The 22955-nt window shown below is 41.2% G+C and overlaps 1 protein-coding gene across 1 annotated transcript in view; it reads left to right on the forward strand.

Moving 5' to 3' along the window:
* pip5kl1 (phosphatidylinositol-4-phosphate 5-kinase-like 1) overlaps positions 1-22955 on the forward strand; it is a 130167-nt gene that overhangs the window by 101516 nt on the left and 5696 nt on the right. Inside the window, exons 8-9 of the mRNA XM_034192719.1 lie at positions 1612-1724; positions 3656-3818. Of these exons, the coding sequence (XP_034048610.1) occupies positions 1612-1724; positions 3656-3818 (276 nt within the window). The remainder of the gene's footprint in view (positions 1-1611; positions 1725-3655; positions 3819-22955) is intronic.

Genomic DNA, 22955 nt, shown 5'->3' on the forward strand with positions numbered 1-22955 from the left:
TAGTAATGTTGGATTTGACAGCGGCATTCGATACGGTCGACCATTCTATTCTTTTATCATGACTTGACCAGTGTGTTGGTATTCGTGGTACAGCACTGAAATGGTTTAAATCGTACCTAGCCAACCGACCTTTTTCTGTAATGATCGGTGATTTATCTTCCTCTGTTGCGCCTTTGTTTTGCGGTGTGCCTCAAGGCTTGATTCTTAAGCCCTTTATTATTTTCATTGTACATGTTGCCGCTGGGATCTATTGCAGCCATTCACAATCTAGCTTTTCACTGTTATGCAAATGATCTACAGATTTATTTGCCTGTGATCCCGAACACAGCAAGTGCTCTTCAAACCCTCATCAACTGTGTTGCAGATATAAAGTTATGGCTGGGTCAAAATTTTCTCCCTTTAAATGAGAAGACAGAATGTATTTTATTTGGCGATTGCGCCACTGATTTTAACCACCTGCCTGCTAAACGGAAAGCCACTGTAAAAAACCTCAGGGTCACCTTTGACAGTGGCTTCAGATTTGATAAGCAGATTGATGTGGTCAGGACCAGTTTTTATCAGTTGCATCTCTTGGCAAAGATTAAACCTTTTTAAACCGTGCAGACCTGGAGAAAACCATTCACGCTTTTATCAGCTCGAGGATCGATTATTGCAGTGCACTTTATGTTGGGATTTCCCAGTTGTCTCTCAAACGGCTTCAGTTGGTTCAAAATGCAGCTGCATGTTTTTTAACAAACACTTCCCGTCGCCAACACATCACTCCAGTTCTTTCCGTTTCTTTTAGAATTGATTTTAAAATTTTGCTCTTTGTTTTTAAAGCTCTTAACGGCCTTGCCGCTTCTTACCTTTCTGAACTGTTGTGTATTCGTAACACAACCAGGGCCTTAAGGTCTACAGACCAGCTTTTACTGGAAGTCCCAAGAACCAGGTATAAGCACTGGGGTGATCAAGCTTTTTCTGTTGCTGAGCCTAGACTCTGGAACAAACTTCCCCCTGACATGAGAACCATGACAGACTTTGATCTTTTTAAAGCTCGACTCAAAACTCGTTTGTTCAGACTGGCTTTTGATACTTATTAAGCAGTGATGGTGTATTTATTTATTTTTATTTATTTTTTGCATTTTATTTTTTGAATGTTAACTGTTTATGCACACTGTCGTTTCCTTGTTTGATTTTAATGGAAAGCACTTTGTGCACCTTGTGTGTTGTAAAAGGGCTTTATAAATAAAATTTGATTGATCTTGGGCCCACAAGCCCGTGTGTCATGGGCCGTGTCCGTATTCAGGTGTAGTCTGCACTAATTGGGTGTCACTGACATACAGTAGTATGACATACAAATTTGAACTGCTATTGTAATAAACTTGGCTCGATTTCCTCATTTTTGGAAACTGCGAGGGAATCTGGGCCAAAAATTAGCAGTAGGACGCTGGTAAAGGGCGAATAACCGGCTGAAAGCCTGAATCATTAATTTTTATGTTTTCTGTTTATACTGTGCATTGTGTTGAACTGAATTCTGAGTGTTAATCTGACTTCAGGTGACCCTGATCAGGGCTGTCAGCAGGTCCGAGTCCAGATGTGGTTCCACGGCTGTGGTGTGTTTTGTGTTGTCAGGTACGACATTAAGGGCTGTGAGGTGAGTCGATGGACAGAACCTGCACCAGAGGGAAGCCAGGTTATTGTAGTTTTCAAAGACTTAAACTTTGAAGGCCAGTTCATCACTCTGGGTAAGGAATCAGTGTGAAATGGCGTTATTGCGCCCTCTTCAGTTCAGTCAGTGCATTGTTTTAATAACTGCCACTGTGAATAAAATCTGCCGCCATGATTTTCTGCTTGTATTAATGGAAATAATATAAATTAATGCACAAAAAAAGCCATTATGGGGACACAGGGAGTGTGAAACATGAGCTTTACGCATTTGACACAGTGTTACAAATTAATTCTTTGTGATTCAGTCACATCAAAAAAATATTGTTCTGTGTGGCTTTAAAATTTGATTTATTCTATGCAAAACTGAACCATTTAATCCTTCCACTTTGTGTAATCCACATGTTTGAGGTGAACCGGTGGGACCTTGACTTTGACCTTTCATGCTCACTGCATGTCAGTGGTCATGTGACCACTCAACAAAAATATAAACGCAACACTTTTGGTTTTGCTCCCATTTTGTATGAGATGAACTCAAAGATCTAAAACTTTTTCCACATACACAATATCACCATTTCCCTCAAATACTGTTCACAAACCAGTCTAAATCTGTGATAGTGAGCACTTCTCCTTTGCTGAGATAATCCATCCCAACTCACAGGTGTGCCATATCAAGATGCTGATTAGACACCATGATTAGTGCACAGGTGTGCCTTAGACTGTCCACAATAAAAGGCCACTCTGAAAGGTGCAGTTTTATCACACAGCACAATGCCACAGATGTCGCAAGATTTGAGGGAGCGTGCAATTGGCATGCTGACAGCAGGAATGTCAACCAGAACTGTTGCTCGTGTATTGAATGTTCATTTCTCTACCATAAGCCATCTCCAAAGGCGTTTCAGAGAATTTGGCAGTACATCCAACCAGCCTCACAACCGCAGACCACGTGTAACCACACCAGCCCAGGACCTCCACATCCAGCATGTTCACCTCCAAGATCATCTGAGACCAGCCACTCGGACAGCTGCTGAAACAATCGGTTTGCATAACCAAAGAATTTCTGCACAAACTGTCAGAAACCGTCTCAGGGAAGCTCATCCGCATGCTTGTCGTCCTCATCGGGGTCTCGACCTGACTCCAGTTCATCGTCGCAACCGACTTGAGTGGGCAAATGCTTACATTCGCTGGCGTTTGGCACGTTGGAGAGGTGTTCTCTTCATGGATGATGAGAAGGAGATGTGTTGCACTGCATGAGGCAAATGGTGGTCACACCAGATACTGACTGGTATCCCCCCCCCAGTAAAACAAAACTGCACCTTTCAGAGTGGCCTTTTATTGTGGGCAGTCTAAGGCACATCTGTGCACTAATCATGGTGTCTAATCAGCATCTTGATATGGCACACCTGTGAGGTGGGATGGATTATCTCAGCAAAGGAGAAGTGCTCACTATCACAGATTTCGACTGGTTTGTGAACAATATTTGAGGGAAATGGTGATATTGTGTATGTGGAAAAAGTTTTAGATCTTTGAGTTCATCTCATACAAAATGGGAGCAAAACCAAAAGTGTTGCGTTTATATTTTTGTTGAGTATAGAACTGATAGATGAGTTCATATTATGTTATTGTAACCATAGGGGTATATTTAACTAATTCTTCAAAAAGCCATTTTAATTATCCTCCATTTAAAAGCTTAGAGCCCATAAATTGACCTTGGCCTGTGACCTTGGCTTTTAACTGATTTTAGTCAAAATCAAAACACTTTGTTTCCTGACATTCAGTCTTTCAACCAAGTTTGGTTGATATTGGATAAAAATTTTTGAAGTTATTTTGGTCACACAGAACCAAAAGCAATATTCCCGCATGTTCGACTGTGCACAGACGCATCAATGTTTTGGCTGATATGAAGCGGTGCAATAACAGAACATTTGCTGTTTGACTGAGCAACAGCTCCTGTGATTGTGCAGTCTGACATGGATTTACCGAAGTCTTTGTGGGAATGCTGTGTTGGCAGACCAGCAGCGTTCCTGGCTCCTGCGGCAGGTAGACATCGACACTCACTTCCTCCAGAGGCTCAACGTATTGGATTACAGCCTGCTGCTGGCACACCAGCCCTTACACCAGGATGAACGACAGCATTATCTGTCCTTCGCCGCGCTCATCTTGAGAACCAAAATGTCAGTGTCTTTTATCTTATTCCTCTGTTTCTGATGTACTAATTTTTGTTAAGTGGGTCCAGTTTTGGGTCCAACTATTTATATGAACTCAACATGTGTCATGATGGGACTTTAGACAGCAATCAAATTAGGTAATTCTACGTTCTGAACTATAATTCCAGGACTGTCAGGAGATTAAAAAATTTAATCTGATGATACTCGGAATCAATCAATCAATCAATTTTTTTATATAGCGCCAAATCACAACAAACAGTTGCCCCAAGGCGCTTTATATTGTAAGGCAAGGCCATACAATAATTATGTAAAACCCCAACGGTCAAAACGACCCCCTGTGAGCAAGCACTTGGCTACAGTGGGAAGGAAAAACTCCCTTTTAACAGGAAGAAACCTCCAGCAGAACCAGGCTCAGGGAGGGGCAGTCTTCTGCTGGGACTGGTTGGGGCTGAGGGAGAGAACCAGGAAAAAGACATGCTGTGGAGGGGAGCAGAGATCGATCACTAATGATTAAATGCAGAGTGGTGCATACAGAGCAAAAAGAGAAAGAAACAGTGCATCATGGGAACCCCCCAGCAGTCTACGTCTATAGCAGCATAACTAAGGGATGGTTCAGGGTCACCTGATCCAGCCCTAACTATAAGCTTTAGCAAAAAGGAAAGTTTTAAGCCTAATCTTAAAAGTAGAGAGGGTGTCTGTCTCCCTGATCTGAATTGGGAGCTGGTTCCACAGGAGAGGAGCCTGAAAGCTGAAGGCTCTGCCTCCCATTCTACTCTTACAAACCCTAGGAACTACAAGTAAGCCTGCAGTCTGAGAGCGAAGCGCTCTATTGGGGTGATATGGTACTACGAGGTCCCTAAGATAAGATGGGACCTGATTATTCAAAACCTTATAAGTAAAAAGAAGAATTTTAAATTCTATTCTAGAATTAACAGGAAGCCAATGAAGAGAGGCCAATATGGGTGAGATATGCTCTCTCCTTCTAGTCCCCGTCAGTCCCCTGCAGCATTTTGAATTAACTGAAGGCTTTTTAGGGAACTTTTAGGACAACCTGATAATAATGAATTACAATAGTCCAGCCTAGACGCAATAAATGCATGAATTAGTTTTTCAGCATCACTCTGACACAAGACCTTTCTGATTTTAGAGATATTGCGTAAATGCAAAAAAGCAGTCCTACATATTTGTTTAATATGCGCTTTGAATGACATATCCTGATCAAAAATGACTCCAAGATTTCTCACAGTATTACTAGAGGTCAGGGTAATGCCATCCAGAGTAAGGATCTGGTTAGACACCATGTTTCTAAGATTTGTGGGGCCAAGTACAATAACTTCAGTTTTATCTGAGTTTAAAAGCAGGAAATTAGAGGTCATCCATGTCTTTATGTCTGTAAGACAATCCTGCAGTTTAGCTAATTGGTGTGTGTCCTCTGGCTTCATGGATAGATAAAGCTGGGTATCATCTGCATAACAATGAAAATTTAAGCAATGCCGTCTAATAATACTGCCTAAGGGAAGCATGTATAAAGTGAATAAAATTGGTTCTAGCACAGAACCTTGTGGAACTCCATAATTAACCTTAGTCTGTGAAGAAGATTCCCCATTTACATGAACAAATTGTAATCTATTAGATAAATATGATTCAAACCACCGCAGCGCAGTGCCTTTAATACCTATGGCATGCTCTAATCTCTGTAATAAAATTTTATGGTCAACAGTATCAAAAGCAGCACTGAGGTCTAACAGAATAAGCACAGAGATGAGTCCACTGTCCGAGGCCATAAGAAGATCATTTGTAACCTTCACTAATGCTGTTTCTGTACTATGATGAATTCTAAACCCTGACTGAAACTCTTCAAATAGACCATTCCTCTGCAGATGATCAGTTAGCTGTTTTACAACTACCCTTTCAAGAATTTTTGAGAGAAAAGGAAGGTTGGAGATTGGCCTATAATTAGCTAAGATAGCTGGGTCAAGTGATGGCTTTTTAAGTAATGGTTTAATTACTGCCACCTTAAAAGCCTGTGGTACATAGCCAACTAACAAAGATAAATTGATCATATTTAAGATCGAAGCATTAAATAATGGTAGGGCTTCCTTGAGCAGCCTGGTAGGAATGGGGTCTAATAAACATGTTGATGGTTTGGATGAAGTAACTAATGAAAATAACTCAGACAGAACAATCGGAGAGAAAGAGTCTAACCAAATACCGGCATCACTGAAAGCAGCCAAAGATAACGATACGTCTTTGGGATGGTTATGAGTAATTTTTTCTCTAATAGTTAAAATTTTGTTAGCAAAGAAAGTCATGAAGTCATTACTAGTTAAAGTTAATGGAATACTCAGCTCAATAGAGCTCTGACTCTTTGTCAGCCTGGCTACAGTGCTGAAAAGAAACCTGGGGTTGTTCTTATTTTCTTCAATTAGTGATGAGTAGAAAGATGTCCTAGCTTTACGGAGGGCTTTTTTATAGAACAACAGACTCTTTTTCCAGGCTAAGTGAAGATCTTCTAAATTAGTGAGACGCCATTTCCTCTCCAACTTACGGGTTATTTGCTTTAAGCTACGAGTTTGTGAGTTATACCACGGAGTCAGGCACTTCTGATTTAAAGCTCTCTTTTTCAGAGGAGCTACAGCATCCAAAGTTGTCTTCAATGAGGATGTAAAACTATTGACGAGATACTCTATCTCACTTACAGAGTTTAGGTAGCTACTCTGCACTGTGTTGGTATATGGCATTAGAGAACATAAAGAAGGAATCATATCCTTAAACCTAGTTACAGCACTTTCTGAAAGACTTCTAGTGTAATGAAACTTATTCCCCACTGCTGGGTAGTCCATCAGAGTAAATGTAAATGTTATTAAGAAATGATCAGACAGAAGGGACTTTTCAGGGAATACTGTTAAGTCTTCTATTTCCATACCATAAGTCAGAACAAGATCTAAGATATGATTAAAGTGGTGGATGGACTCATTTACTTTTTGAGCAAAGCCAATAGAGTCTAATAATAGATTAAATGCAGTGTTGAGGCTGTCATTCTCAGCATCTGTGTGGATGTTAAAATCGCCCACTATAATTATCTTATCTGAGCTAAGCACTAAGTCAGACAAAAGGTCTGAAAATTCACAGAGAAACTCACAGTAACGACCAGGTGGACGATAGATAATAACAAATAAAACTGGTTTTTGGGACTTCCAATTTAGATGGACAAGACTAAGAGACAAGCTTTCAAATGAATTAAAGCTCTGTCTGGGTTTTTGATTAATTAATAAGCTGGAATGGAAGATTGCTGCTAATCCTCCGCCCCGGCCCGTGCTACGAGCATTCTGACAGTTAGTGTGACTCGGGGGTGTTGACTCATTTAAACTAACATATTCATCCTGCTGTAACCAGGTTTCTGTAAGGCAGAATAAATCAATATGTTGATCAATTATTATATCATTTACTAACAGGGACTTAGAAGAGAGAGACCTAATGTTTAATAGACCACATTTAACTGTTTTAGTCTGTGGTGCAGTTGAAGGTGCTATATTATTTTTTCTTTTTGAATTTTTATGCTTAAATAGATTTTTGCTGGATATTGGTAGTCTGGGAGCAGACACCTTCTCTACAGGGATGGGGTAATGAGGGGATGGCAGGGGGAGAGAAGCTGCAGAGAGGTGTGTAAGACTACAACTCTGCTTCCTGGTCCCAACCCTGGATAGTCACGGTTTGGAGGATTTAAGAAAATTGGCCAGATTTCTAGAAATGAGAGCTGCTCCATCCAAACTGGGATGGATGCCGTCTCTCCTAACAAGACCAGGTTTTCCCCAGAAGCTTTGCCAATTATCAATGAAGCCCACCTCATTTTTTTGTACACCACTCAGACAGACAGCAATTCAAGCAGAACATGCGGCTAAACATGTCACTCCCGGTCCGATTGGGGAGGGGCCCAGAGAAAACTACAGAGTCCGACATTGTTTTTGCAAAGTTACACACCGATTTAATGTTAATTTTAGTGACCTCCGATTGGCGTAACCGGGTGTCATTACTGCCGACGTGAATTACAGTCTTACCAAATTTACGCTTAGCCTTAGCCAGCAGTTTCAAATTTCCTTCAATGTCGCCTGCTCTGGCCCCCGGAAGACAATTGACTATGGTTGCTGGTGTCGCTAACTTCACATTTCTCAAAACAGAGTCACCAATAACCAGAGTTTGATCCTCGGCGGGTGTGTCGTCGAGTGGGGAAAAATGGTTAGAAATGTGAACAGGTTGGCGGTGTACACGGGGCTTCTGTTTAGGACTACGCTTCCTCCTCACAGTCACCCAGTCAGCCTGCTTTCCCGGCTGCTCGGGATCTGCCAGGGGGTAACTAACGGCGGCTAAGCTACCTTGGTCCGCACCGACTACAGGGGCCTGGCTAGCTGTAGAATTTTCCACGGTGCAGAGCCGAGTCTCCAATTTGCCCAGCCTGGCCTCCAAAGCTATGAATAAGCTACACTTATTACAAGTACCGTTACTGCTAAAGGAGGCCGAGGAATAACTAAACATTTCACACCCAGAGCAGAAAAGTGCGGGAGAGACAGGAGAAGCCGCCATGCTAAATCGGCTAAGAGCTAGTAGCTACGCTAAGCTAGCGAATTCCTAAAAACACGCAAAGTGAATAATGTGTAAATAATTTAGAGGTGATTCAGCAGAAGGAGTGCTTTAGTTAAGGCACGTAAAGATTACACTGGGAAACAAATCGTAATCTAGATAACTACATCAATCTAACTGCGCAGATTAAACAGCTAACAGATACAGAAAAACGCCGCTGTGCTCCGGAACAGGAAGTGATACAATACTGCAGTGAGAGCCAACTACCACTGAATGAATTTATTTATTTATTTATCCGGCACACAGATGAGCAACAATAAAGACAATAACAAAATATAAAAGGAACAACGTACAGAGAACCTGTGTGGCCGAAAGGGTGAAGGCAGAACCAAGGCTTATAAGCACCCTCCCCTTATACCATTAAAAATAAAGAATGTATACATATATAAATATATATACTCCTGACAACTATACAAAAAAGAGAAAAAGTGCATGAACAATTTAACTTAATCAATCCCTGAAATTTCAAAACACAACCAAACAAGTAACAGTGAACAATGAAAAAAAATGGTACACCTAATCCTTCAAACTACAATGTTAAATGTATTCTTTTTGTAAAGCCTTTTAAAAACCAACCAATGTACCAAGTATTTTAATATTATCAAGGCAGTTATTCCAAATATTAATGCCCCTGACGGAAACACAATGACTTTTAACAGTAGTACCGATCTTCAGTTTCTCAAATAATAATGTTCCTTTCAAACTGTAGCTGGAATCCCCCATTTTAAACAGATCCTGGACATCTAGAGGCAAAAGTTTATTTTTTACTTTATACATAATCTGTATTGTAATATAATCAACCAAGTCCCAGAATTTTAAAATTTGCAGACAAGCAAATAACGGATTTGTTGGCTCACGATATGGTTTATTACTGATAATTCTTATAGCTTTCTTTTGCAACAGAAAAACTGGTTTAGTATTAGTTCTATATGTATTACGCCAAACCTCAACACAATATGTCATGTATGGAACAAGTAATGCATAATATAAAGTGGTTATTGCATGTTGGGAGAGGAAGTCCTGGGCTTTATGCAGAATTGCAATGTCTTTTAGATTTAACATAGTTTGTGTTTTCCAGCTTAATCTATTGTCAGTATAAACACCAAGAAATTTTGCATCTGTTACAATTTCATTTTCAATATCATGTAATAATAGATTTTTGCTTAAGTTCCTGGACTTATTCCCAAATATGATACACTTAGTTTTACCAAAATGGAGTGATAATTTATTTAAATTGAACCATTGTTTAGATTTATGTAATTCGTTCTCCATCTTGTCCAGGAGCTGTCCCAAATGATCCCCACTACAAAACACAGTCGTATCATCCGCAAATAAAATACAGCTTATCAATCAATCAATTTTCAATCAATCAATTTTTTTATATAGCGCCAAATCACAACAAACTGTTGCCCCAAGGCGCTTTATATTGTAAGGCAAGGCCATACAATAATTATGTAAAACCCCAACGGTCAAAAACGACCCCCTGTGAGCAAGCACTTGGCTACAGTGGGAAGGAAAAACTCCCTTTTAACAGGAAGAAACCTCCAGCAGAACCAGGCCCAGGGAGGGGCAGTCCTCTGCTGGGACTGGTTGGGGCTGAGGGAGAGAACCAGGAAAAAGACATGCTGTGGAGGGGAGCAGAGATCGATCACTAATGATTAAATGCAGAGTGGTGCATACAGAGCAAAAAGAGAAAGAAACAGTGCATCATGGGAACCCCCCAGCAGTCTACGTCTATAGCAGCATAACTAAGGGATGGTTCAGGGTCACCTGATCCAGCCCTAACTATAAGCTTTAGCAAAAAGGAAAGTTTTAAGCCTAATCTTAAAAGTAGAGAGGGTGTCTGTCTCCCTGATCTGAATTGGGAGCTGGTTCCACAGGAGAGGAGCCTGAAAGCTGAAGGCTCTGCCTCCCATTCTACTCTTACAAACCCTAGGAACTACAAGTAAGCCTGCAGTCTGAGAGCGAAGCGCTCTATTGGGGTGATATGGTACTACGAGGTCCCTAAGATAAGATGGGACCTGATTATTCAAAACCTTATAAGTAAGAAGAAGAATTTTAAATTCTATTCTAGAATTAACAGGAAGCCAATGAAGAGAGGCCAATATGGGTGAGATATGCTCTCTCCTTCTAGTCCCCGTCAGTACTCTAGCTGCAGCATTTTGAATTAACTGAAGGCTTTTTAGGGAACTTTTAGGACACTTTAGGGAATGTTGGCCACATTATGTACTTGGAAACCAAACATATATCATTAATATACAAAAGAAACAACAATGGTCCAAGGACTGAACCCTGGGGCACCCCACAAGTCGCACCAATGTGGACACACTGATACCTATTATACCTAAGTAGCTCGCTATCCAGTCATGTGCCAATCCCCTGATACCATACTTCTGTAATTTCTCCAGTAGCAAGGTATGATCTATAGTATCAAATGCTTTCTGTTGTGAAGGTGTCGTAGCACGGACCCACAACAGGGGGCGCAAATGAACGGACAATGAGTAAGCCAAAAGGTAACAATTTAATGTTGTGACAATACACAACGAAATGTGTCGTAATTCTCACAGTCAATAAACACCAGGTGACGTGTGGGCAGGCTCGAAGATAGAAGACGCCCGACGAGAGAGAAGCCGCGTCCCACACGGCCTACACCACCAACGGTCTGAAGAACACCGGAGCCGCCAAGTCCCGAGTCCCCAGGTGGCCTCTGTCTTCGGCTGTCGACCCTGGTACTGCTGGCAGAAAACAGAAAGATGATGTATGAGTGTGAGTCCGCACACTCAGTAATTTACAGTCCAAACACAGTTGGGAGGGAGCACCTCCACCTCCAAATCACACACACTCGTGCAGCTCCTGGTCAACCACTTATCGGTTTTGGGGTGTGAGGCGAAGCCGTCGCAGTCACACCAAATGCCAAAAATCCCAGATAAGGAATACCAACAGGAAAAACAGCTGCAAAACAGATCAGATTATTATTCGCAATAATCACAGCAGAGAAGTGTACCTTGGTACTGGTAGTCGATTTCTCGGCGGGGAGGTGGAGTTGCAGTCCGGCTTTTATGGTAGTGATGATAACGAGTGACAGCTGGTGCAGAGGATGAGTGACAGCTGTCACTTCTTCTGGGTCTGGCGCCCTCTCGTGCTTGGAGCCCGCACTCCAAGCAGGGCGCCCTCTGGTGGTGGTGGGCCAGCAGTACCTCCTCTTCAGCGGCCCACACAACACTTTCTGTAAATCAACAAAAAATAAACCCTACAGTATATTCCTTATTTTCAATCACGTTGGAAATTTGTTTGACAAAAACCATTACAGCCAATGAAGTAGTGCAATTCTTTCTAAAACTAAGGATATCACTAAGGATATGATGTTCAGTTTAAAAATCATTTAACCTAATTACAAATACCTTTTCCAAAATTTTAGAAACTTGTGCTAAGAGGGAGATTGGCCTATAATTTGAAAAAACATGCTTGTCACCAGATTTGAACAATGGTATCACTTTAGCTATTTTCATTTTGAAAGGAAATGTCCCAGTTAATCACGTATAAGTTGCATCTGGAAAGTGTTCACAGCGCTTCACTTTTTCCACATTTTGTTATGTTACAGCCTTATTCCAAAATGACGTAAATAATTTTTTTTCCTCAATATTCTGCACATAATACCCCATAATGACAATGTGAAAAAGTTTTTTTTAGATTTTTGCAAATTTATTAAAATAAAAAACTAAGAAATTACATGTACGTAAGTATTCACAGCGTTTGTCATGAAGCTCAAAATTGAGCTCAGGTGCATCCTGTTCCCACTGATCATCTCAAGGATGATCAGTTTTACCTTGCAAATACCACACAGGTTTAGCAGCCACATCCTTCTAAGGCTGCGTTTGTTGGCCACATAAGCGGTGCAACTGGGCTATCTCAATTCGGAGGCTCATGGAATGTGGACCATGAATGCAGCCTTCTTTCTCCAGAAAATTAAGGATACAACAAATTATGATACAATCCCAAAAGTCATTGCGTGTTTTTTCCCCTCCACCTGCTTACACAGCGAGTAATGGCACATAACCAGAGAGCCCAGTTCATTAGCCCCTCCCATGCCCCGCCCCCTTTAGAGTAAAGGGCCACTTGTGAATGCATTATTTGTAAACAACAAAACAACAACAAGAGCAACCTGAGATTTCTGACATCTGCCAATCTGGATCCGGTGTCGCCAACTGAACGGTCCCCCTGCCTTCATTGTGCGTGCGTCATTTCGGATCGTCAGCGGTGATCCACCGATTTTCACCTTGTTTCTGCTTAAAACTACACTCCAGTCATCATCTATCTCAGCGACAAATATCTGAAGCTTTTGTACAATTAATCACAATTATCCATTAATGTCAATTCTGTCATTTGTGCAAAGTTAAAAAATAACATATATCTTTTAATTTTAAATAATGCACTTTTTTTGCCGAGACGGACGCACTTTTCTCCCTCCCTTATCTTTCCTGCTTCTGTGGCATGTTGTCTGTGAGGCTGCAGCTTTGCTCTTCTGGAAAACGACAAAAATGGATCTGTTAAAGTGGTCTCTGAACGCAATTGACACTATTTTTTCTACAAGACATTCGGGGGCGGAGGACCCGACCTGTCCTGCCGGGACGCATGTGATGGGTTAAGTGATGGACTCGTGGAGGAGATGGCAGGTCATGTGCCTTTACATGCTTTCTGTGGAGGAGGTCGAATATGTGTATATATTTGGCTTGGTGGTGACTGGCTTTCTGCTGTGTGGAGCGGGCATGGCGCTGGTTTACCGGAAAATCAAGAAAGTGGGGGCAGCTTTGATTGGGCCTTCGAGGCTGCCCTACATGATTGATTCGATTGGGAAGGCAGTGGCTGCGCAGTCGGCGGGTGTTAACCGCACGCTGGAAAACATCTCGGGCAGGATTGCAGCTCTGGAAACCCGCTTTGACCATCTGTGAAGACCACATTCTACATTCAGATGCATTAAGAGCCACTCTGTTCTCAGAACTGTGGAATCTTTCAGGCGTCTGCTAATCTGGATATTCATTTGGCCTCCCCAAACACAGCTGCACTTCAAGGCCGCTGTGATAAAAAACCTCCTCAAGAAGATCAACACTTAAGCCTTGCTCCCTGGTCATCTCCCTCCCTTCAGCTTCTCCAGCTCTGACGTTGACTGTGGACAGTGGACTGCTCAGGGCTGAGCCCCTCCCCCTCCAGGATTGTCGGACAAGGCCGTTGACGGCGCCAAATAGGCTGCCTCCAGAGTGTTCTGATAAACTGGACCTTCAAATCTCAGTTGTCATCCTGCGTCTTTGTTTTGTCTGTGTGATTATTGTTTTTCTGTGCTGATGGGGATTTTTTTCCTCATTGCTGCTGTGTAATGCAGCGGCTATGAGGGTTTTTTTTTTTTTCTCCTTTTTCCCTCGTGTTTGCTTTTCAATATACAACCCCTGGCAAAAATTATGGAATCACCGGCCTCGGAGTATGTTCATTCAGTTGTTTAATTTTGTAGAAAAAAAGCAGATCACAGACATGACACAAAACTAAAGTCATTTCAAATGGCAACTTTCTGGCTTTAAGAAACACTATAAGAAATCAGGAAAAATAATTGTGGCAGTCAGTAACGGTTACTTTTTTAGACCAAGCAGAGGAAAAAAAGTATGGAATCACTCAATTCTGAGGAAAAAATTATAGAATCACCCTGTAAATTTTCATCCCCAAAACTAACACCTGCATCATATCAGATCTGCTCGTTAGTCTGCATCTAAAAAGGAGTGATCACACCTTGGAGAGCTGTTGCAACAAGTGGACTGACATGAATCATGGCTCCAACAGGAAAGATCTCAATTGAAACAAAGGAGAGGATTATCAAACTCTTAAAAGAGAGTAAATCATCACGCAATGTTGCAAAAGATGTTGGTTGTTCACAGTCAGCTGTGTCTAAACTCTGGACCAAATCCAAACAACATGGGAAGGTTGTTAAAGGCAAACATACTGGTAGACCAAGGAAGACAAAGCGTCAAGACAGAAAACTTAAAGCAATATGTCTCAAAAATCAAAAATGCACAACAAAACAAATGAGAAACGAATGGGAGGAAACTGGAGTCAACGTCTGTGACCGAACTGTAAGAAACCACCTAAAAGAAATGGGATTTACATACAGAAAACTAAACGAAAGCCATCATTAACACCTAAACAGAGAAAAACAAGGTTACAATGGGCTAAGGAAAAGCAATCGTGGACTGTGGATGACTGGATGAAAGTCATATTCAGTGATGAATCTCGAATCTGCATTGGGCAAGGTGATGATGCTGGAACTTTTGTTTGGTGCCGTTCCAATGAGATTTATAAAGATGACTGCCTGAAGAGAACATGTAAATTTCCACAGTCATTGATGATATGGGGCTGCATGTCAGGTAAAGGCACTGGGGAGATGGCTGTCATTACATCATCAATAAATGCACAAGTTTATGTTGATATTTTGGACAATTGAAAGGATGTTTGGGGATGATATCATTTTTCAAGATAATGCATCTTGCCATAGAGCAAAAACTGCAAAAACATTCTTTGCAAAAAGACACATAGGGTCAATGTCATGGCATAGGGTCAATGTCAATGAGCAGATCTGATTTGATGCAGGTGTTAATTTGGGGGATGAAAATTTACAGGGTGATTCCATAATTTTTTCCTCAGAATTGAGTGATTCCATATTTTTTTCCTCTGCTTGGTCTAAAAAAGTAACCGTTACTGACTGCCACAATCTTTTTTTCTTGATTTCTTATAGTGTTTCTTAAAGCCAGAAAGTTGCCATTTGAAATGACTTTAGTTTTGTGTCATGTCTGTGATCTGCTTTTTTTCTACAAAATTAAACAACTGAATGAACATCCTCTGAGGCCGGTGATTCCATAATTTTTGCCAGGGGTTGTATGTTTATGTACCGGGCCGGCCTATGTGTGTGTCGTTTGTTATGGGTCGGTCTTGGTTTGCTCAGCCCTGCTGTTGACCAAGGCAGGGATGTACATCTGGAGCTGGTCCCCGGGCGCCTAATGGTGACTTCTGCTCCTACTGGCAATTAGGATGGGTTAAATGCAGTAGACACATTTCATTGTGCAGGGAATATGTTCTTCTGTGCATATGACAATAAAATTCCTTTGAATCCTTGGATCCTTAATTCTGAAGTTTTGTAACAAACACAGACAGATACCAAAGGGATTATGGGTAAATGAGCCTCCACTAACACTGATTGGTTGACTCATTCATTCTATGTAAAAACCAACACGTTAATGTGACATAAATGTTCTTTTGTAAAATATGCCATTTTACAAATGGCATATTTGTGTGGAGCCTGATCACAGCGTCTCAAATGCATTTCTCCTGTCATGACTGTACCAGGATTACCCATAATGCACTGGGCACAGCATGTCTGCACTAAAACCTTCAAAATTAGTGCAGTACTTTAAAACTAAAGCATAGAGCTGATATTTTCGCTTTATAAATCTGCAGAAGTGACGTTAATTTCAATAACATGTCCAAATTTAGTTTTGTGAAAATTGTAACCATAAGTTAAAACTGTATGCCTCTGGATGACTTGGCTGATATTGCCAGTGAGTTGGTATGGTGTCAAGAGGAGTTATCTTGTGACCAGCTCTTCTCTGACTGCAGAGGATAGAGCAGTTTATACCTAAAACCAGCTCTTCTCTGTTTACAGAGAATAGTGCTGTTTTTATGCTACCAAACTTTTAATAGGTAAGCACTAACATCTTTGCTATTAGTCTTAACAAAGGTTTTTAACTGTTAATGCTTTATTCACTTCACCTGCAAAAACATATTAGCATTCTAAAAATTATCGGACCAGAATTTATCGGAAGATAATTGGTCCGATGATGCTTTTCAAAGTTATCTGAAAAGCTAATCCGATAATGAAGACATTAGCTTCAATAATTAGCACATAAGTGGAACTGTGCCCACTACTACATAGGTTTAGTGAATTAAATGAACACTTAATATAATAAATTATTAAAAGAAAACATTGTACACTAATCAACACTATTTTAATGTTGCTGTGGGAATAGACACCCATTAAATGTAATACTCGTATATTATTCTAGATATCATTACTATGTTTATAATAAGAGGACAATCAAACATAATAGATATATTAGAATTTTTGACATTTATTGCACCTCAATAAGCCACAACCCTCCAAATAAATCTAAAATTGAATTTTGCTTGTTCACATGTACATTCTTGCCTTTTGTCTCAATGAGGGGAAAATACTGTCTGTAGTTCCAGTTGAAAAACGCAAATGATGTGTTTGTGTCTCTGTCGTTTGTGCATGAACTCCCGCCCAACTCTGCCTCTGGTTGGCTTACCTTGAAAATTTACTGTTCCTTAGCCAATCACAATCATTTATGTCAGGGGTGGCCAAGTTCGGTCCTCGAGAGCCACACTCCTGATACTCTTAGTTGTCTCCCTGCTCCAACACACCTGAATCCAATGAAAGACTCGTTAGCAGACATTTAATGAGTCTTGCCTCTACTGGTGGTTGGCTCTCACTGCGGTATTGTATCACTTCCTGTTAAGGAGCACAGCGGTGTTTTTCTGTATCTGTTAGCTGTTTAATCTGCGCAGTTAGATTGATCTAGTTATCTAGATTACGATTTGTTTCCCAGTGTAATCTTTACGTGCCTTAACTAAAGCACTCCTTCTGCTGAATCACCTCTAAATTATTTACACATTATTCACTTTGTGTGTTTTTAGGAATCCGCTAGCTTAGCGTAGCTACTAGCTCTTAGCCGATTTAGCATGGCGGCTTCTCCTGTCTCTCCCGCACTTTTCTGCTCTGGGTGTGAAATGTTTAGTTATTCCTCGGCCTCCTTTAGCAGTAACGGTACTTGTAATAAGTGTAGCTTATTCGTAGCTTTGGAGGCCAGGCTGGGCGAATTGGAGACTCAGCTCCGCACCATGGAAAATTCTACAGCTAGCCAGGCCCCTGTAGTCGGTGCGGACCAAGGTAGCTTAGCCGCCGTTAGTTCCCCCTTGGCAGATCCCGAGCAGCCGGGAAAACAGGCCGACTGGGTGACTGTGAGGAGGAAGCGTAGCCCTAAACAGAAGCCCCGTGTACACCGCCAACCCGTTCACATCTCTAACCGTTTTTTCCCCACTCGACGACACACCTGCCGAGGATCAAACTCTGGTTATTGGCGACTCTGTTTTGAGAAATGTGAAGTTAGCGACACCAGCAACCATAGTCAATTGTCTTCCGGGGGCCAGAGCAGGCGACATTGAAGGAAATTTGAAACTGCTGGCTAAGGCTAAGCGTAAATTTGGTAAGATTGTAATTCACGTCGGCAGTAATGACACCCGGTTACGCCAATCGGAGGTCACTAAAATTAACATTAAATCGGTGTGTAACTTTGCAAAAACAATGTCGGACTCTGTAGTTTTCTCTGGGCCCCTCCCCAATCGGACCGGGAGTGACATGTTTAGCCGCATGTTCTCCTTGAATTGCTGGCTGTCTGAGTGGTGTCCAAAAAATGAGGTGGGCTTCATAGATAATTGGCAAAGCTTCTGGGGAAAACCTGGTCTTGTTAGGAGAGACGGCATCCATCCCACTTTGGATGGAGCAGCTCTCATTTCTAGAAATCTGGCCAATTTTCTTAAATCCTCCAAACCGTGACTATCCAGGGTTGGGACCAGGAAAGAGTTGTAGTCTTACACACCTCTCTGCAGCTTCTCTCCCCCTGCCATCCCCTCATTACCCCATCCCCGTAGAGACGGTGCCTGCTCCCAGACCACCAATAACCAGCAAAAATCTATTTAAGCATAAAAATTCAAAAAGAAAAAATAATATAGCACCTTCAATTGCACCACAGACTAAAACAGTTAAATGTGGTCTATTAAACATTAGGTCTCTCTCTTCTAAGTCCCTGTTGGTAAATGATATAATAATTGATCAACGTATTGATTTATTCTGCCTAACAGAAACCTGGTTACAGCAGGATGAATATGTTAGTTTAAATGAGTCAACACCCCCGAGTCACACTAACTGTCAGAATGCTCGTAGCACGGGCCGGGGCGGAGGATTAGCAGCAATCTTCCATTCCAGCTTATTAATTAATCAAAAACCTAGACAGAGCTTTAATTCATTTGAAAGCTTGTCTCTTAGTCTTGTCCATCCAAATTGGAAGTCCCAAAAACCAGTTTTATTTGTTATTATCTATCGTCCACCTGGTCGTTACTGTGAGTTTCTCTGTGAATTTTCAGACCTTTTGTCTGACTTAGTGCTTAGCTCAGATAAGATAATTATAGTGGGCGATTTTAACATCCACACAGATGCTGAGAATGACAGCCTCAACACTGCATTTAATCTATTATTAGACTCTATCGGCTTTGCTCAAAAAGTAAATGAGTCCACCCACCACTTTAATCATATCTTAGATCTTGTTCTGACTTATGGTATGGAAATAGAAGACTTAACAGTATTCCCTGAAAACTCCCTTCTGTCTGATCATTTTTTAATAACATTTACATTTACCCTGATGGACTACCCTGCAGTGGGGAATAAGTTTCATTACACTAGAAGTCTTTCAGAAAGCGCTGTAACTAGGTTTAAGGATATGATTCCTTCTTTATGTTCTCTAATGTCATATACCAACACAGAGCAGAGTAGCTACCTAAACTCTGTAAGGGAGTTAGAGTATCTTGTCAATAGTTTTACATCCTCATTGAAGACAACTTTGGATGCTGTAGCTCCTCTGAAAAAGAGAGCTTTAAATCAGAAGTGTCTGACTCCGTGGTATAACTCACAAACTCGTAGCTTAAAGCAGATAACCCGTAAGTTGGAGAGGAAATGGCGTCTCACTTATTTAGAAGATCTTCACTTAGCCTGGAAAAAGAGTTTGTTGCTCTATAAAAAAAAAAGCCCTCCGTAAAGCTAGGACATCTTTCTAATCATCACTAATTGAAGAAAATAAAAATAACCCCAGGTTTCTTTTTAGCACTGTAGCCAGGCTGACAAAGAGTCAGAGCTCTATTGAGCTGAGTATTCCATTAACTTTAACTAGTAATGATTTCATGACTTTCTTTGCTAACAAAATTTTGACTATTAGAGAAAAAATTACTCATAACCATCCCAAAGATGTATCGTTATCTTTGGCTGCTTTCAGTGATGCTGGTATTTGGTTAGACTCTTTCTCTCCGATTGTTCTGTCTGAGTTATTTTCATTAGTTACTTCATCCAAACCATCAACATGTTTATTAGACCCCATTCCTGCCAGGCTGCTCAAGGAAGTCCTACCATTATTTAATGCTTCAATCTTAAATATGATCAATCTATCTTTGTTAGTTGGTTATGTACCACAGGCCTTTAAGGTGGCAGTAATTAAACCATTACTTAAAAAGCCATCACTTGACCCAGCTATCTTAGCTAATTATAGGCCAATCTCCAACCTTCCTTTTCTCTCAAAGATTCTTGAGAGGGTAGTTGTAAAACAGCTAACTGATCACCTGCAGAGGAATGGTCTATTTGAAGAGTTTCAGTCAGGTTTTAGAATTCATCATAGTACAGAAACAGCATTAGTGAAGGTTACAAATGATCTTCTTATGGCTTCGGACAGTGGACTTATCTCTGTGCTTGTTCTGTTGGACCTCAGTGCTGCTTTTGATACTGTTGACCATAAAATTTTATTACAGAGATTAGAGCATGTCATAGGTATTAAAGGCACTGCGCTGCGATGGTTTGAATCATATTTGTCTAATAGATTCCAGTTTGTTCATGTAAATGGGGAATCTTCTTCACAGACTAAAGTTAATTATGGAGTTCCACAAGGTTCTGTGCTAGGACCAATTTTATTCACTTTATACATGCTTCCCTTAGGCAGTATTATTAGACGGTATTGCTTAAATTTTCATTGTTATGCAGATGATACCCAGCTTTATCTATCCATGAAGCCAGAGGATACACACCAATTAGCTAAACTGCAGGATTGTCTTACAGACATAAAGACATGGATGACCTCTAATTTCCTGCTTTTAAACTCAGATAAAACTGAAGTTATTGTACTTGGCCCCACAAATCTTAGAAGCATGGTGTCTAACCAGATCGTTACTCTGGATGGCATTTCCCTGATCTCTAGTAATACTGTGAGAAATCTTGGAGTCATTTTTGATCAGGATATGTCATTCAAAGCGCATATTAAACAAATATGTAGGACTGCCTTTTTGCATTTACGCAATATCTCTAAAATCAGAAAGGTCTTGTCTCAGAGTGATGCTGAAAAACTAATTCATGCATTTATTTCCTCTAGGCTGGACTATTGTAATTCATTATTATCAGGTTGTCCTAAAAGTTCCCTAAAAAGCCTTCAGTTGGTTCAGAATGCTGCAGCTAGAGTACTGACGGGGACTAGCAGGAGAGAGCATATCTCACCCGTGTTGGCCTCTCTTCATTGGCTTCCTGTTAATTCTAGAATAGAATTTAAAATTCTTCTTCTTACTTATAAGGTTTTGAATAATCAGGTCCCATCTTATCTTAGGGACCTCGTAGTACCATATTACCCCATTAGAGCGCTTCGCTCTCAGACTGCGGGCTTACTTGTAGTTCCTAGGGTTTGTAAGAGTAGAATGGGAGGCAGAGCCTTCAGCTTTCAGGCTCCTCTCCTGTGGAACCAGCTCCCAATTCAGATCAGGGAGACAGATACCCTCTCTACTTTTAAGATTAGGCTTAAAACTTTCCTTTTCGCTAAGGCTTATAGTTAGGGCTGGATCGGGTGACCCTGGACCATCCCCTGGTTATGTTGCTTTAGACGTAGACTGTGGGGGGGTTCCCATGATGCACTGTTTCTTTCTCTTTTTGCTCCGTATGCATCACTCTGCATTTAATCATTAGTGATCGATCTCTGCCCCCCTTCTCGGCATGTCTTTTTCCTGGTTCTTTCCCTCAGCCCCAACCAGTCTCAGCAGAAGACTGCCCCTCCCTGAGCCTGGTTCTGCTGGAGGTTTCTTCCTGTTAAAAGGGAGTTTTCCTTCCCACTGTGGCCAAGTGCTTGCTCATAGGGGGTCGTTTTGACCGTTGGGGTTTTTCATAATTATTGTATGGCCTTGCCTTACAATATGGAGCGCCTTGGGGCAACTGTTTGTTGTGATTTGGCGCTATATAAAAAAAAAGTTGATTGATTGATTGAAATGAGTCAACACCCCCGAGTCACACTAACTGCCAGAATGCTCGTAGCACGGGCCGGGGCGGAGGATTAGCAGCAATCTTCCATTCCAGCTTATTAATTAATCAAAAACCTAGACAGAGCTTTAATTCATTTGAAAGCTTGTCTCTTAGTCTTGTCCATCCAAATTGGAAGTCCCAAAAACCAGTTTTATTTGTTATTATCTATCGTCCACCTGGTCGTTACTGTGAGTTTCTCTGTGAATTTTCAGACCTTTTGTCTGACTTAGTGCTTAGCTCAGATAAGATAATTATAGTGGGCGATTTTAACATCCACACAGATGCTGAGAATGACAGCCTCAACACTGCATTTAATCTATTATTAGACTCTATTGGCTTTGCTCAAAAAGTAAATCAATCAATCAATCAACTTTTTTTTTTATATAGCGCCAAATCACAACAAACAGTTGCCCCAAGGCGCTCTAAAATTGATTGATTGATGTAGTTTTTCATTTGTACTTATTATATTTTGGTCTGCTTTTAGTTCTCATGTTCATGCTTTATGTGGGTCTTGTGCATTGTAGTATGTTGTTATTCTGTCATCAGTTTCTGTTCATGCTTTGTTCATAGTCTTCTGTTTCCATTTGACCTTTGTTCTCTGTTTCCATCTGATTCAATTCAATTCAATTTTATTTATATAGCGCCAAATCACAACAAACAGTTGCCCCAAGGCGCTTTATATTGTAAGGCAAGGCCATGCAATAATTACGTAAAAACCCCAAAGTTCAAAACGACCCCCTGTGAGCAAGCACTTGGCGACAGTGGGAAGGAAAAACTCCCTTTTAACAGGAAGAAACCTCCAGCAGAACCAGGCTCAGGGAGGGGCAGTCTTCTGCTGGGATTGGTTGGGGCTGAGGGAGAGAACCAGGAAAAAGACATGCTGTGGAGGGGAGCAGAGATCGATCACTAATGATTAAATGCAGAGTGGTGCATACAGAGCAAAAAGAGAAAGAAACACTCAGTGCATCATGGGAACCCCCCAGCAGTCTAAGTCTATAGCAGCCCTAACTATAAGCTTTAGCAAAAAGGAAAGTTTTAAGCCTAATCTTAAAAGTAGAGAGGGTGTCTGTCTCCCTGATCTGAATTGGGAGCTGGTTCCACAGGAGAGGAGCCTGAAAGCTGAAGGTTCTGCCTCCCATTCTACTCTTACAAACCCTAGGAACTACAAGTAAGCCTGCAGTCTGAGAGTGAAGCGCTCTATTGGGGTGATATGGTACTATGAGTGTTATGTGTCGACGCGAGTTGAGGAGCGGACCTGCGTCAGACGGAACCCAGCGCTAAAAATAACCAGAAAG

The sequence above is a fragment of the Thalassophryne amazonica genome, chromosome 17 (genome assembly GCF_902500255.1).
Source record: "Thalassophryne amazonica chromosome 17, fThaAma1.1, whole genome shotgun sequence".
In the NCBI taxonomy this organism is placed as follows: Eukaryota; Metazoa; Chordata; class Actinopteri; order Batrachoidiformes; family Batrachoididae; genus Thalassophryne; species Thalassophryne amazonica.